Consider the following 17,292-nt stretch of genomic DNA (forward strand, 5'->3'; position numbering starts at 1 on the left):
TTGTCCATTTTCATACAACTCCGAATTTTAAAGTTTCCTTATCCTGAACTGAAATCTGCTTTCCTATTACAGTCACGTGTCACTTACTAACAGGGATATGTTCTGAGAAATGCATCCTTAGGCAATTTCATTGTTGTGCAAATATTACAGAGTATACTTACACAAATCTAGCAGGCATAGCCTACCACACAGCCAGACTATATGGTATAGCCTATTGCTTCTAGGTTATACACCTGTACAGCATGTTGCTGTACTGACTACTGTAGGCAGCTATAACACGATAGTATTTGTATATCTAAATCTATTACAACATAGAAAAAAGTACACTAAAAATACTAAAAGTATGGCATAAAGGATAAAACATGGTAGAGCTATATAGGGCATTTACCGTGAATGGCGCTTACAGGACTGGAGGTTGCTTTGGGTGAATCAGTGAGTGAGTGGTGAGTGAATGTGAGGACGTAGGACATTACTGACACTGCTGTAGACTTCATAAACACTATACAATTAAGCTACACTAAATGTATAAAAAATTCTTTATCAATAATAAATTAGCATAGATGGACAGCTTCTCTTGAGCTATGTTGGCTCCTTCTGACAATTTTTCTGCTTTCCCTAGAGCCACACATTTTGTAACTCTTTTGCTTTATAAACTTTTTAAAACTTTTTGGGTCTTTTGTAATAACAGCTTAAAACACAAACAAACAGTACCGCTGTACAAAAATATTTTCTTTATATCCTTATCCTATAAGCTTTTAAAAAATTTAAAAAAAATTTAAACTGTTTTTGTTAAAAATCAAGACACAAACACACACACTAGCCTACGCCTATGCCTAGGGTCAATATTATCAACATCATGGTCTTCCACCTCAACATCTTATCCCACTGGAAGTTCTTAAGGGGCAGTAACACGCATAGAGCTGTCATCTTTTATGGTAACAATGCCTTCTTCTAGAGTACCTCCTGAAGGACCTGAGGCTGGTTTACAGTTAACCATTATTTTTTAAATAATTAGAAGGACTGCAGTCTAAAATAATGATAACAAGTATAGTGAATATATGAAACAGTAACATAGTAGTTTAGTGTCATTATCAAGTAGTGTGTCCTGTACATAACTGTATGTGCCATACTTTTATGTGACTGGCAGCACAGTAGGTTTGTTTAAACCAGCATCACAATGAACATGTGAATAATGCATTGCACTGTGATGTTATGACAGCTACAACATCATTAAGCAATAGGAATTTTTTGGCTGCCTTATAATTTTATGGGACCACCTTCATATACATAGCTTACCATTGACTGAAATGTTACGTGCATGTGATTGTATTTCCAAACTGCAAGCAACGTGGTAAAAGGGCTTTGGGGTTCTATAGCTCAAGCGCTGCCCTTACATATGGGTGATCCTAACTAGTTACTCTGCTATATTGAGCCCAAATTTCTCATTTGTAAAACTGGCATTGTAGCAACACTTGTCTTATAACTTGTAACAAATTAATGATAATCTTTACATAGAAGACTCTCAGTGGAGGGTTGCTTATTATTATTACATCCATTGATCTTACACTTTTAGAAGCACACAAAATAAATCAAAATACTTGTTTTATAAAATAACTCTATGTTCTTCCATCAAAAACCCCTCTTGCCTCAAATAAAATTTTTCCATCCTAGCTACTGTTCAGAAATATACACTAGCAAGTGATATCAATTTCAACCCTATCTGCTATTTCAAGGCAGAAAACAAGGTCACTTAGATTTGAACGTTGCATTGTAACAAATATACTCTGGGCAGTTAATAAAATTTATTTTTGCTGATTATAAGCGACAACCTTCTAACAACTTCACCACTGACTTGTTTTAAGGTAGGAATGACAAAGTAATGTAGGGGAATTCTAAAAATTAAATATTTTTAATTCAAAAACTCTTATACCAGAGAAACACAAAACATAGTTCCAATTTATCCATCTTAAGATTCAGGACACAAGACTCATTTTGGCTTCACTTAGGTCTCAAGCTGTTATTACATTTTCAGATTTTCCCAAGGACATTGAGATGTGGTTCCAAAAAGGTTTTAGAGATCTGGAGATTAAATGTTTCATTTTAATGACTGTGAAACTTTCTTCTCCTATAACTTATTACACCCAGACATGGGGCTCTGAAGTGTTCTCTGCAACTTTCCAGAAGGATGTTGACTCACAAAGTCCTTATATAACTTAGATTGTAACTGGTGATTTCTTAAGAAGCCAGAACAAATGACACAGAAAGGAACTTTTGGAACTCATCAAACTCAAAGGGGAAAATGGACATCTTCTCTAAAAGCACAACATGCAAGCCACTTGAGTGGATTATTTAGGAAATTCAAAGGAAATTGCCCCATGGCATCATAGGAGGTTTAAGTAATGAAACAAGATAACCATGTTTTCTGCCAATATTTTCAGTGCTGTTCATAGATGTATAGTGTGAGCCACATCATTTAAAATTTCCTAGTAATGACAATAAGAAAGCAAAAAGAAATAGGTGGCATTAATTTTAATAATATATTTTACTTAACTTGATATATCCAAAATGCTAGTATTTCAGCATGCAATCAATATACAATTTATTAATTTTATATTTTATGTTATTTTTGGTACCAAGACTTTGAAATCAATGTACTTTTACATTTAGAACACATTCATTTGCACTAGACACATTTCTTTTTTAAATTTTATTTTATTATAAATTGATAATAATGTCATATGTATTTATGGGATACAAAGTAATATTATGATTTGTGAATACAATGTGGAATAATTAAATCAAGCTAACTAGACATATTCATCACCTCAAATATATATCTTTTTTTGTGGTGAGAACATTTGGAATTTACTCTTTTACCAATTTTGAAATGTACAATACACTGTTATTAACTATATTCATGACACAGTGCAATAAATTTAATAAAACCAATTATTTCTCCTGTCTAACTGAGATTTTGTACACTTTAACTGTCATCTCCCCATTGTCCCCAACCCCCTGACTCTGTAACCACCATTCCACTTTCTGCTTCTATGAGTTCAATCGTTTTAGAGTCCACAAGACTCTAAATAAGCGAGAACATGAGACATTTGTCTTTCTGTGCATGGCTTATTTCATTTGGCAGAATGTTCTCCAATTCCATCGATTTTGTCACAAATGACAACATATCCTTCCTTTTTAAAGGCTGAATAGTATTCAATTATGTATATATATAATATATAACATTTTAAAAATCCACTCATCTGTTAATTGATACTTAGGTTAATTTCATAACTTAGCTATTGTGAATAGTGCTGCAGTGAACATGGAAGTGCAGACATCTGTTTGACAAACTGATTTCAAATCTTCTGGGTAAATACCCAGAAGTAGGATGACTAGGTCATATGGTAATTCTGTGTTTAGTTTTTCAAGGAACCTCCACTCAGTTTTCATAATGGCTGTGCTAATTTACATCCCCACTAACAGTGTACAAGCGTTTCCTTTTCTCCCCATCCTCACCGATACTTATCTTCCATCTTTTTGATAATAGCCAGTCTGACAGGTGTTAGATGATATCTCATTTCTCATTGTGATCTTAATATGCATTTTCCTGAAGATTAGAGGTGCTGATCATTTTTTTCCATATATCTGTTGGTCATTTGTATGTCTTCTTTTAAGAAACCCTATTCAGGTTCCTTGCTTATTTTTATTTTTATTTTTATTTTTGAGATGGAGTCTCACTCTGTCTCCAGGCTGGAGTGCTGTGGTGCGATCTCGGCCCATTGCAATCTGTGCCTCCCGTGTTCAAGCGATTCTCCTGCCTCAGCCTCCTGAGTAGCTGGGATTACAGTAGCTGGGATTACAGGCACCTGCCACCATGCTCAGCAAATTTTTGTATTTTTAGTAGAGATGGAGTTTCACCATGTTGGCCAGGATGGTCTCGGTCTCCTGACCTCATGATCCTCCCGCCTTGGCCTCCCAAAGTGCTGGGATTACAGGCATGAGCCACTGCACCTGGCCACCTATTTTTAAATTGATTTATTTATTTTCTTTCTGTCGAATTGAATTCCTTACATTTTTTGGACATTAACCCCTTATTGGATGTACGGGTTGCAAATATTTTCTCCCAATACACAGGTTGTCTCTTAACACTGTTGTTTCCTTTGCTGTGAAAAAGCTTCTTAGTTTGTTTTAATCCCATTTGCCTACTTTTGCTTTTGCTATCTGTGTTTTTGGGCTTATATGCAAAAAATCATTGCCTGGACTAATGTCATGTAGTTTCTCCCCTATATTTTCTTCTAGTAGTTTTACAGTTTCTGGTTTTATGTTTATGTCTTTACTCCATTTTGAGTTGGTTTTTGTATATGGTATGAGATAAGGGTCCAGTTTCATTCTTCTGCATGTGGATATCCAGTTTTCCCAACACCGTATATTGAAGAGACTATTCTCTTTCCATTGTATGTTTTTGGTAACTTTGTTGAAAAGCAGTTTACCATCCATTCATGGTTTCATTTCTGGTCTCTCTATTCTGTTCCATTGGTCAATGGCATCAATATATTTCAAATGTTTGATAGTCATATGTGGCTAGTGGATTCTGTGTTGGACAGTGTAGTTTTAGAACATAAAAATTATACAAATTTTGAAAAGTGCTTCATAGGAAGTGTTTTGGAATACAAACTATATAACTAATGGGTAAAATATTTAAATTCTTTACCAGAAACTCTTGGGTCATTTTATTTTGTTTTTGAGAGTTATGTTGGCTAACAATTTTTAGAAATCAATTACAATTGGCCAGGTAATGTGATAAATGTTGTAATGGTATTATTCCACTTAATTCTCAATAATCTTATATGGGTAACAAGGTAGCCAGCCTCCAGGAGGGCCTGCAGTGACCTATGTCTGCTTGTATTCACACCCTTGTATAGTATTCTCCTACACTGAACAACCAGGGTTGTTCTGTGAGATCAGCAGAATTCTGCAGAAATGACACTATGTCACTTCTGAGATTAGGTTATACATGTCACTGTTGCTTCCACCTTGGCTGGTCTCTCTTTCTGTCTTTCTCAGATCATTTTCTCTGGGGGAAGCCAACTGCCATGTCATAGAGTAGCCATATGGAGAGACCCATATAGCAAGAAATGTGGGGCTCATGCCAGTAGCCACTATGAGTAAGCTCAGAAGTGGGGTCCTCTAGCTCAATCAAGCCTTAAAATGACAGCAATCTCATGGAGTCACATGAGATTATGACTGAGCCATAACCAACCAGCTAAAGCCATTCCCAACTCAGACTCACATGAGACAAACACTATTTTTAGTTGCTGTTTGGGGGTAATTATTACACAGCAATATATAATAATACAAGTTAAGTACAATTATTATATCCATTTTACAAATGAAGAAATGGGGCCACAGAGAGGGTAAGGAATTTTCCCATAGCTACAAAAGGTCAGATGTGGGATTTGAAGCCAGAACTCTCTGACTCCAGAAATTTAATTTTTAGCCTTTTCTAAGGGTTTAATTTAAAAGCTGCTCCCCAAACAATTCTATTGTTTTTGTGTTTATGTTAAAACTCATGGGGAAAAGTCTGCATACCCTTTAAACTGATAACAATGGATATATTTTGGGTTTTGGGGGATGGGAACCTAGATTGTGTGTGCACGTGGGGATGAGTTGGGTGGGCTATCAAAGATACCTTTTAACTTTATCTATAATCTTTTCATTTCTGACAAGGAGAAGATATTCTATGTTGCATGTATATTTACAATTTTTTTAAAAAGAAAAAAAAGATGGCTATAAAACAACATGGATGAACCTGGAGGACATTATTCTAAGTAAAAAAAGCCAGACACAGAAAGAGATAATGGATGATCTCACTTAAATCTGGAAATTTAAAAAGTCAAACACATAGAAACAGAGAGTAGAATAGTGGTTGCTATGGGCTAGGGGTGGGGAAAATAGGGAGATATTGATCAAAGGGTACAAATTTTCAATTAGAAGATGAACAAGATCTGGGGATCTAATGTAGAGCATGGGTGGTGATGGATCTGTGAATTAATTTGATTGTGATAATCTTTACACAACACATATATCGTCATCACATTATATACCTTGAATATATACAGTCTTGTCAATTAAATATTTTAAAGGAAAAAACCAGAAAAATGCAACTATCAACTCAAAGAACAGGTGACATGAACTTAGGCTTTGGCCATCTGATGTTTAAATAATTATTTGAAAACATAAAAAAGATCAATGAGCCCAATACTAACTAAAATCATTCTTTTCATAAGGGATAATATATTGACACCCCTCAAAAGAAATAGGCTTGGGATTGATTCAATTAAATTCAGTTGAGTGTCTGCTGTTTGCTGGGGATTCAGTAATAAATGAGAGAGGTGCTGTCCTTTGGAATTTATGTTCTATTGCAGAGGAGATGAAAATAAGCAAATAAAAACATTGAGAAAAATCATAAGTGCTATGCACAAAATGACAAGAGAGTGATGTGATGAGAAAATGTCATTTTAGACTTTGGACTTGGTGGCCAGAGAAAGCCTCTCTTGAAGATGTCACATTTAAGCTGAAATGTGAATGTTAAGAAGGATTTGGCCATGTAATGGACAAGATTAAAAGCACTCAAGCATTCCAAGTAGATGGAATAGCCAGTACAAAGGCCCTATGGTAAGATAGCCTGGAATGTTACAGGAACAGAATGGAGGGTGGTGTGGGTGAGGAGTGCACAGTATAAGAACAGATTTGTAAGTTAGGGTGAAGATCTATACCCCTATTTTAGTGAAGCAGAAAAAAATATTGAGGGCTCATTATAGAGACCTGTCTAAGGCTTGTTCTTTACATATTCTTATTGGCTGCAAATCTTTGTCCTTTGAGGGTGGATTTGATTTCACGAAATCTCTCTAAATAATTTGAAGCCAAGTCTGGTGAACACAGAGGGTGATGACGCTAGGCAATGCTGTTTTGGAACAAAAATCAGGTGTGACTCTCAGCAACGAGTCAGATTTTCTCATAAACTGACTCTGAGGACAATTCCAAAGTGTTCAGAGCAATGGCAGCACTGTTGGAGCAAGTGTGGGGTCTCCCAGGAGGACCATGTGGAAGGATAACATTCGCTTGGATTGTAGACTTTCTAGTGTGTTTGTTTACATAAAACCAGCCTCATTAGTTTATAGTCACACCTCTTAGACATGCCCTGACCAGTCCCAGCACAAACACGAACCCCTTACTACTGCAGAAATGAGTGGTGCATCCTGACAAGACTGCCAAAATTGTAACACTGGTGTCTGCACCATACTCAAATGACAGCAATTCTGTAATTGCATTTTATGAAGTAACTGGACATAACAAATTCTGAGTGACACTTTCTAGTTCCACAGGCAGCATCTGAGAGAAAGTGAGAGGGAGGCATTCACCAAGAAATGCAGAGGGAGAGGAGGAGAGGGACTAGAGAGAAGGAGAATCTAGCTAAGGGAAAGGGCAGAAAGACTGAAACAAAGAGCTATTCCACCGTTCTTACTGGTCTATATAATTAAATAGTGTAAAAATAAAAACAACTAGGCTACATCTACAACCAACTTCTGTAACAATGTCTGGAAAACAATGACAGCATTATTAACAACAAAAGGTGCCCCAAAGTTTAAGTTACTAGAAGACTTGAAGGTTTTTTTCCCTACATTCTGTGTATGCATGTGTGTGTGTCTGTGTCGATGATACACATAATGACTGTATGTGTGCACACTAAGACTTGACATCTGTGACTCCCAGTAGCATAAGACAAGGCTGTCACAAAGGCTAAAATTTCAACTGTAATTTTCTGAGCATCTACTATGTACTAGGTACTGGAGTCAAAGAATGAAATAAAATCTCTGTGAGTGACCAAATTTGTACACAATAGGCAAAAGAGCTAGTTTCTTTATGATTACTATCTATGGGGTCTTAATGGCCATCTCAGAAAGGCAAGACTCCCATCGATGATTCAGCAAACTCCTCCTGGAGGCTGTTGGTTTGAGGGTGGGGGCAGAATATGAGTTAGTCAGAAAAAGGGAGGGGTTTATGACTGGGGACTTTTATATACAGAGACAACAAGTCTTTCTTTGATAGCAGTTGTTCAATTGAGCATGAGTCATAGCGACTGGGATCCTAAGTGTATGAAACAGTCCATGGCATACCCATGGGTGTCCTGTGGTGCCTCTATACATTGGCTTTCCTAGTTGCAGTCCTTTCAGATTCAGTGGTTGTTTTCCTAATCTCAGCACATCAGTCTGCAAGAAAGTACTTGGGACTCTGCTTCAATAATGGCTGATTGTTTTTCTGCAAGGAAAGAATATTATTTTGTGCTGTTTGCAAAAAGGTAGGAGGAACAGAAAAAAGTCATTGAATAAAGATAGTAGATTCATCTAATGAGTAGGCTGGGGTTCTGTATATGTTTAACTTGAGAGCAGTGTGCAAGTTTAGATGGCCGCTTCTGGGATTTTTCTATGAGTAAGGAAACATAGACGGTTGAGTTTCAAGCTATGCCTATAAAGAACACATCCATGTGGCTCTGGCATTGAGGGGTTCAAGATAGAAGACAGGCCTGACCAATGGTTTGGGAGTTAAGTCCCTAAACCCTGTGTGTCATGGTGATTCCTGTTAAGAAATGGAGAAAACTACAGAGAATGTTCTTCTGAATTGTGTGAGGATACTTGGTTGGCATAGTGAAAAGAATACTGAGCTAGTTTTCAGAAGAGAATACACAGAGAAAGAGAGGAAAGAAAATTAACCTTGTTAGAAACCCTGGAGTCTGCACTCTGCTTTGGAATATGTAACTGTCATTAGAAGAGGAGCAGATGGAGAGCCAAAATAGGGAGGAATTGAGCATCTAATGTGTAACAGTGAGCATGCCAAAGCTTTCTCACAAACACCAAGGCAATCAATACAGATCTGGGTTCAAATCCTGACTGCACCACCTATTAACTTTGTTGTGTTGGGATAACTATTTGACCTTTAAAATTCCAATTTCTTTATTGATAAAGATGAAGAAAACAACGTCTCCCTCACAAGCCAGTTGTGAGGATCAAGGGAGATGATGTAGACAAAACCATTTTTGTGGTGTAAAATACTCTAAGAACTTCAGACCTCATCGTTAATTTTCTTCTCTTATATATCCTGCCTCTTTAGCTTCTGGGGAACAGTTTACGGCAGGTGTTTGCTTATCTGGTTCTGGCTGGCAGACTGGTTTTCCTCTTGGGCTTGCTCAAACTCATGTACAGAAGCATTCTGCTTCTTTTGTACTTGATATATAAAGTGAATTAAAAATGCCTGAAAACACTATGTTTTTCTATCCTGCCTCTCTCCAACAGGACTGACACCTTAGTGCGCAGAACAGAACAAAGAAATACATCATATGACTTTAGCAAACAGTAGAAAGGGAGAGATGCAGGGGCCCAGAGGCCACAGCCCTCCATATTGGTTATGTGGAAAGGCAGTGACTTTGTGTGGAAAGATTGCAGGTGTTGGCATCCTACAGATCTGGGCTTGAGTCCCTGGCATCCTTATTCATTTGCTGGATGTGTGACCTTGGGCCAGTCAGTTAACTTCTCAGAATCACAAGTTCCTCCTCTTCAAAATGGAGTTAATAACTTTATCCTGTAGGGTTAGTGTGAAAACCAGAGATGTTGTATGTGGAGACTTCATAGGTATACAACCAATATTGCATTGCCATTTTTACACATGTGAGTCTATATGTGGTCATATCTCTTTGCCTTCTTAGGTAGCCAAGGTGACTTAGGTGTCATGTTTCCTGGAGGCTGAAACCTGGGTTTATCTCCCACCATTTGTCCTTTACAACTTTGTGATGGTAACATGGCTATCATCCCAGAGAGAATGAGGAGGAAAACCAGGGATCTCTTGAACAAATTTGCTTTTGGTTTAACTAGATATTTAGTACTTGAGTTCTTTTACAGAGGTTTAATTATGCACATGGGGCTTTGGGAGGTAGGGAGTCTTACTGTTTTCACAGAAAATGCAGAGTTTTTTGTAGTGTCGCAGGTAAGTGAGTAGGACTAATGTTTCATCCAGCCCAGTGCAGGATGGCCATGGCAACATCTGGATGAATGGTCTCCTTGTTCCTGTAGAATGGGGCTCAGTCTGCATTCTCCATGTTCAGACCCTCTGATTCTCTCTCCACCCTTCTGTCACTGGATCTTTGGGACAGACGTTGTTGCAGAATAAACCGGAAGGCAGCAAAGATGCCATTTCAATTTCTTCCATCCTCATTTATCATCCTTCCAAATCCTCCAGTTCCACTAAAAAGGGGCAGCACTTTGACTATAGAGCTCTTTTGAAGAGCTCAAATCCTACTGAATCCAAATCTTCACTGTCTCTGACATGGATATGGTGAGCTTAGCATTTTTATAGTAAGAAATTTTCTGATACAAGGATCTGCTTCTGTACCTAGTCTTTGGGTGGTGGCGATTTACGAAATTTAGGAGCAGAGATGTGACCTCTGATTATATATTTGCTTGCTTCTCTTTCAGCCTTCCGGGTCTCACCACTTGGAAGTAAGTGAATCAGTATTAGTGAAACTAACAGTTTGATGAGTTTACTTTTTTCTTTTAGGAAACATAAAAACAGTGGCTCACAGCCATTGTGGTCAATGGGTCAGAGAGTTTTCACTAAGGGGAATGTGAGTGCCTACTTCATAATGTTGCTGTGAGGATTAAAGGAGTCAATACATGGAAAGTGCTCAGAAAAGTGCCTGACACAGGGTGAGTGCTGCATGATATTATCCCACCCACTCCTGGGTGGGGTCTGCCATTAGCCCCAGTGCAACTTTCTTCCCCAAGTACTATCAGCTCTACTTCAAAACACATCCAGAAAGAAGCCAGTCACAGAAGACCATATATTATATAATTCTGTTACATGAAATGTCTAGAACAGGCAAATCTATAGAAACAGAAGGTAGGTTCATGGTTGTCAAGAGCTGAGAAGAGTTGGGGAGATTGGGGAGTGATAATAGTCAAATGGTATGATGTTTCTTTTCAGGGCAATGAAGCTCTAAAATTGACGGTGGTGATGGCTGCACAACTCTGTGCATATACTAAAAACCACTGAATTGTATACTTTAAAAGGGTAAATTTTATGGTATGTGAATTGTATCTCAATAAAGCTGTTAAAAATATATCCAGAATTCTGACACTACTCAACATCACTGTAATGTTAGTCCAAGCATCCAGTCTGTCTCCTGAACTACTAAAATGACCTTGTAACTGGTCTTCTCAATTTCACAATTACCTCACCACTGTCTCTTTTCCATAGAGCACTGTGGTGATCTTCTAATGTAAGTCAGAATATGTCATTTACCTTCCTAAATTGCTCCACTGCCTTCCCATTGTACTCCACAATTAAAGTTGAACACTGACCATGGTCTCAGGGTCCTGCATAATCTGGTCCCTGTGACTTCTCTCTCAATCATCATTCTCCCTCTTGCTACTTTGCTTTGGACCCACTGACTTTTTTGTTCCTCCAGTATGTCAGTCTTATTCTTGCCTGCCTCAGCATCTTTCTATTTGCTATTCACTCCGCTGAGAATTTGACCCCCACATCTTCTCGTAGTTCATTCCTTCATATCATCTAGAATTCAACTCAAATATCACCACATCAGAGAGGCTTTTCTTGCCCAACCCTATTTATGTATTCATTTTTTAATAGACATATTGTAACTGCCCATATTTATGGGGTACAACTGGATGTTTTCATATACATATATGTTGTATAATCATTAAATTAGGGTATTTAGTGTATCCATCACCTCATGCATTTATCATTTCTTTGTGGTGAGAACATTCAAAAGCCTCTCTTCTAGCTACTTTGTAATATACAATACCTAACTGTTAACCATTCCAACATCACCTTACTGTGCAGTAAACACCAGACATTCCTCCTACCTAATTGTCAAAATTAAAAATAGAACTACCATATGATGCAGCAATCCCACTACTGGGTATATATCCAAAGGAAATAAAATCAGTATGTTGAAGAAATATATGCATCCGCATGTTTATTATGGCACTATTCACAATAGCTAAGGTGTGGAATCAACTTAAGTGTCTGTCAATAGATGAATAGATAAAGAAAATGTTGTATAAACCAAGCAAAGAAAGATAAACATGGCGTGATCTCACTTACATGTGGAATTTTTTAAAAAAGTTGATATCATAGAAGCAGAAATTACGGTGATTACCGAAGACTGAGGGGTGGGGATTGTGAGAGATTGGTCAATGGGTATTAAAAATAGTCCCTTCCCTATCAATCTATAGCCACTCATCCATTTTATTTTCTTCACAGCATTTATCACTATTTTGAGTTTGTATTTTATCTATTTACTTGCTTATTGGAAGTCTTCCCAACAAGCATGTAATTTCTATGAGAATAGGGACTTTTGTGTTGTTCACTGTTACATTCCTAGCACCTAGAACAGTGTCCCACACTCAGTGTTTATTGAATGAATGAATGAATGAATGAAGCCACCACATTCACTGTGGATACAAAACAGAAACACGCAGATGCTCATTCTTCTATATATATCTCCTATTCTATATCCTCACTTGGAGTATCTCACATATTTTAAAGCTTGTGATAAAATTCTTAGAAGTTCTTTGGTGGTTCCTTTTTAATGCCATTCAGCATATTCTATTTAGAAAGGAACTTGATGCTTAGACCAATAAATGCTGTCACTATTTGCATGAAAGTCCATGAAAACATCCAAAGCCTATCAGAGTCTATGCTTAGTCAACCATTCCTGCTCTGAAAGCCAGCAATGGCTATTTTGGTGGCATAAGGCTGGAATCTGGCTTTAATAGTACATGTGTTTATTCTCAGGTTACTTACAGTGTGGACTTTCTCGGGCCCCTGTCCTCAGAAGAATCCTTGCAATGGGCACATTGTTGGTCATGATGGCAATATCCAGGGGTGTCAAGCCCTCGCTATTAGGTGTGTTGAGGTCGAGTTCTTCTGGTGTGTACTGATACAGGAGGATCTGCACAGCATCCATGTCCTGCTGTTCGACTGCCTCAAACATGGCTTCATTGCCCTGGAAATTCTAGAGAGGAGCAAAAGTAGATCAGCACAATTTCTTAAACCAGTGTGTCTTTGTAGCTTAGCTCTTTTGAAGTTTAAAGACTGTTTCAGGGACTGCATGTCCACTTATAAGTGGAATAACTACAATTTATCCCAAGGTCTCCAAAGTAAACACTCTGTTAACAGACTTCCCCTCCATCATTTCTAATGGACATTGAATAGATGCACTGAGAGAATACAGGATAGCCTGGCTGGGCTGTAGATAAGAGCAAACCTCAGCTCTTCTCAAACCAGTCTTCTGAAAAATACTCTAATAGTTCATTTGGCTGGGCATGGTGGCTCACGCCTGTAACCCCAGAACTTTGGGAGGCCGAGGTGGGCAGATCACTTGAGGTGAGGAGTTTGAAACCAGCCTAGTCAACATAGCGAAACCCCATCTCTACAAAAAATATAAAAATTAGCCAAGTGTGGTGTTGGGTGCCTGTAATCCCAGCTACTCTGGAGGCTGAGGCAGGAGGATCACTTGAACCCAGGAGGCAGAGGTTGCAGTCAGCTGAGATTGCGCCACTGAACTCCAGCCTGCACAACGGAGAGAGACGCTCTCAAAAAAAAAAAAAAAAAAAAAAAAGTAATTAAGAGATGTTCTATGAAGAAAATAGCATGTGGTCAAATCAGTTTGATAAACATTAGATTAAACCAAGTGTACCCCATTACTTCCCTGTAGGCTTCCTCTGGGTCTTTAATAATTTTAACATGTATTTTATTGCATTTGCTTTGACTACTCCTGGAATAGAGTTCTACAGAACACAGTTTGAGAAATGCTGGCCTAGGTAATATTAGCACAGGTAGCAGTTATGGCTAGCTTGGAATTGAGAGTACACTTTCTCTGTTTTTCCTCAAACTCACCCCTCCCTCTCCATCCCCAGCCTCTACATTGTCATCTCATGTCTGGACCATGGCATTGACCTGTCTGCTGCTAGTCTTGGTCTCCCCTAGCTCTCACTCTATACTGATACAAGAATAATCTTCCTAAAATATACATGTTACATGTTACTTCCTTATTTCCAAATATCTACTAGCTCCATGCTGCCTGTGGGTTGATAGTTTCTGAGCCCTGAGATGAGGAGTCCAAGTGGTAGTGTTCAGGGAGGGTTTCAATGGCTGGATGGCAAATTGGTTTTGGGCCTCATGGGACCAGAGTTGAATATTTATAGAATACACTTCACTTGTAGAAAAAAATAGCTTAAGAAAATATGGTTCCTTTGAAAAGTTCTTTCCAAGGATTAATAGTAAACAAAAGAGAAGAACTCCGGAATTCTTTTAGGTACATATTTCTTAGCACATGGGAGAAGACCAACACACGTATTATTTACACATCTATCTGGTATCTTCACCAAGAGTTGCTTGGTCTTTAAAAGAGTTGAAATACCACTGATTTTAACCTGCATAGGGGTCACCTGATTAACATGTGGAAGATCTCCAGTGACCAAATGTTCAGGTGGTCAGGTTTTATTTTTAGTCTCATTAAAAATCAATTCTCCCTATCAAAGGCTGCAGGTCAGCTTTAGCTGAGTACATAACACAAAATTGAAATTTGAGGAAAATACAAAGCTATTATGCAAATGCTTGTTTTGACAACGGGGGACCCAGGGAATAAAGCTATTTTGGTATGCAGTTTTCTTTGCTACAAGACAATCTGCTGAATGGTAAAGTGTTTTATCCACAACCTGCTAAACTGAGGAGCCTCTGATGCTTAGGCCCCAATTTAACCACAGCCAAGTCCTCCCAAAAGATGAGTTTGAAATGAGAAAACATATTAGAAAACAAATGAGTTCAAAGTTAAAGTGCCACCCTGTCCACAGTCGTGTATTTGTTTTTGGCTCTTAGTATTCCTAATTTCTCATGTGCCATATTTACTCTCACTCTTAAGTCATTTCCTCCTCCAAGCTTTTGTTGGCAAACTTTGGCATGCTTCTATCTGGAAAGGCTAGGACTCATTTCTGTTTTAAGAGCAAACAAATGGTGCCATTACTCCCTGCAAAAATCTCCTTGCTGAGCATGTTAATATTATGCTCTCAGCTTTTACTGAGGGCCATTCTGAGAAACTATTATATGAGAATACTTGTAACATCATCAGTTCCACTATTTACGCCATTCTCTATTACATAACTCACTATAACATCTACAAGGTCCAGAGGACTGAGCAACAGGTGAATATTCATTCCTCCTGATGGACTGAGACATTTTTAGTTATCAACAGATGGGATGCTATAACCAATTGTGTTTCTTTTTCTGCTTTGGCTTTCTGGGAAGTCAGAGATGAATGTAATGATAAATTTCAGATACAGGTACTATATTTGCCTAGATTTTTTGATATATCTATTTTTATTCTTATACCTAATATTTTCTTTTCCTAGTTGGTTTTTTTTTTTACATTTTTCCTTTACTTTCCTTCCTTCCTCCTCTCTCTTTCTTTGTCTATCATATAATACATGTGCATTCTTTGGATTCTATTTTGAATGCCTTTGGAAAGAATGTGTGGTATACATCAGAAATAAGTAATAATATTATTATTTGGATGAACACTGGAACTCTCAGAAAGCCCATTTAACCTGAGACTTCATATTTGTCAAGCTGCTTTTTTTTGAGGTTTATTTATTTTTTGGTGTAGTGGTGAAATAAAAATTAAGGGAGAAGAAAAAGAAACAAAAAGAAAGTGAAACAGCTCACAATCACTCAGACTTTGTCTAACAACATAAATATGTACAGTTACTGCCCTACCTGAATCTATTCCAGCATTTATAAAATTGCAAGCATCAACTTCTGAAGTAAACGTGAATCATCTTAGAATATCCTTAAACCCAAACATAACTGAATAAATCAAACTGACACAAGAATAAAAACAGTTTTGTTACCACCGAGGTCTTCCTGAGACTCAGCCGATCAGTTCTTGTCCTAAAATAGGCCTCATCGAAGGAAGAGTGGCTCCCCTTCAGTTTCTCAGAGAGGTTCCTGTACAGGCGTTTGGCTGCGTTGGGAGATGAGGGAGCGCTATGTTTTTTTGACTGACAGAGATGTAAATTTTGCATTTGTTGCGTCATTTTCACACGACAATTCCTAAGAAGAGGAAAGTCCGATGTTATATCTTTTACACCACAAATTATAAGTTGACATATAATTTTATCATCTCCAGTCAGTATCTGGAATCCAAATACAATATTATAGCTGGTAGGGACCTTAGAGATTATCAGACCCAGATTTTTTTATATTTTAAATGAGAAAGCTGAAACCCAGGGAAAGGAAGCAGCTTATTCATGGCCACAGAGCTAATTGGTGGCAGGAATGAAATGACAACCTCCATTTACTATATAAACATATTCATTCACATACAGACATATATATGATTGAACCTCGACTCAAGTCTTTACTTCTCTATCCCAAGTGAGGAAGTGTCTCTCTGTAACCTAGGGGGTCTGTTCAACTCCTCTTGGGTATATATAATTGGGAATTTTCTACTTACATTCACCTAGATGTTGGCTTCTGTTGGGTATATAAGAAGGTGAGGCTTTGTCTCAGATGGACAGACACAAGTTACCTTCTGCATAGCCCCAATCTCTTGAGGTAGCAGTTAACTTGCATCTGTCCTCTGTCCATCTGAGGCTTGGTGAACTATCCCAGTATGCATAAATTTGGGGAATTTGTACCCATAGGTCCATCCCTGCTCACCCCAGATACCCTGGCTGGGGTCCACCAAGGCACTCACTACTGGCATTCTTCAATTAGTACTTGACCATTGTTTCAGAAATCTCTAACGAGGTCCTCACCAATGTCACAACTGAAGTCAGTTTCCAGATCAGCCATGCCATTCAAAAGCCACCCACAATTACTGTGGGTATTGCTCTTGAAATTTTGATGCTATCAAGGCTCTGGCTGCCTGGCATGTGTATATGTATTGGATGAAGAAAGGAATGAGAGAAATAACTAGCCAAGGTAATTATGTGCAAAGTGTCTCCCTGGTAGAGCCTCTGATGCACTGGGCCCAGCGCACTCTGGAGCATGTCACTGCCTTCTCACCACTTCCCCTCAAATGTTTTAAATTTAATTTTTAAAATTGGTATATAATACATATACACATTTTGGGGTATATGTGATAATTTAGTACATTTATGTAATTTATAAAGATCAAATCAGTGTAGTTGGGATTCCCATCACTTTAAATATTTA

The 17,292-nt window shown here is 37.9% G+C and overlaps 1 protein-coding gene across 1 annotated transcript in view; it reads right to left on the reverse strand.

Moving 5' to 3' along the window:
• The window catches only part of ANKFN1 (ankyrin repeat and fibronectin type III domain containing 1), a 241,417-nt gene that overhangs the window by 144,596 nt on the left and 79,529 nt on the right, over positions 1-17,292 (reverse strand). Inside the window, exons 3-4 of the mRNA XM_063706249.1 lie at positions 15,984-16,185; positions 12,880-13,090 (exon numbers count right to left, since the gene is read on the reverse strand). Coding sequence (XP_063562319.1) covers positions 12,880-13,090; positions 15,984-16,169 — 397 coding nt within the window. The 5' untranslated portion in view covers positions 16,170-16,185. The remainder of the gene's footprint in view (positions 1-12,879; positions 13,091-15,983; positions 16,186-17,292) is intronic.

This window comes from Gorilla gorilla, chromosome 4 (genome assembly GCF_029281585.2).
Source record: "Gorilla gorilla gorilla isolate KB3781 chromosome 4, NHGRI_mGorGor1-v2.1_pri, whole genome shotgun sequence".
Taxonomy (NCBI): domain Eukaryota; kingdom Metazoa; phylum Chordata; class Mammalia; order Primates; family Hominidae; genus Gorilla; species Gorilla gorilla.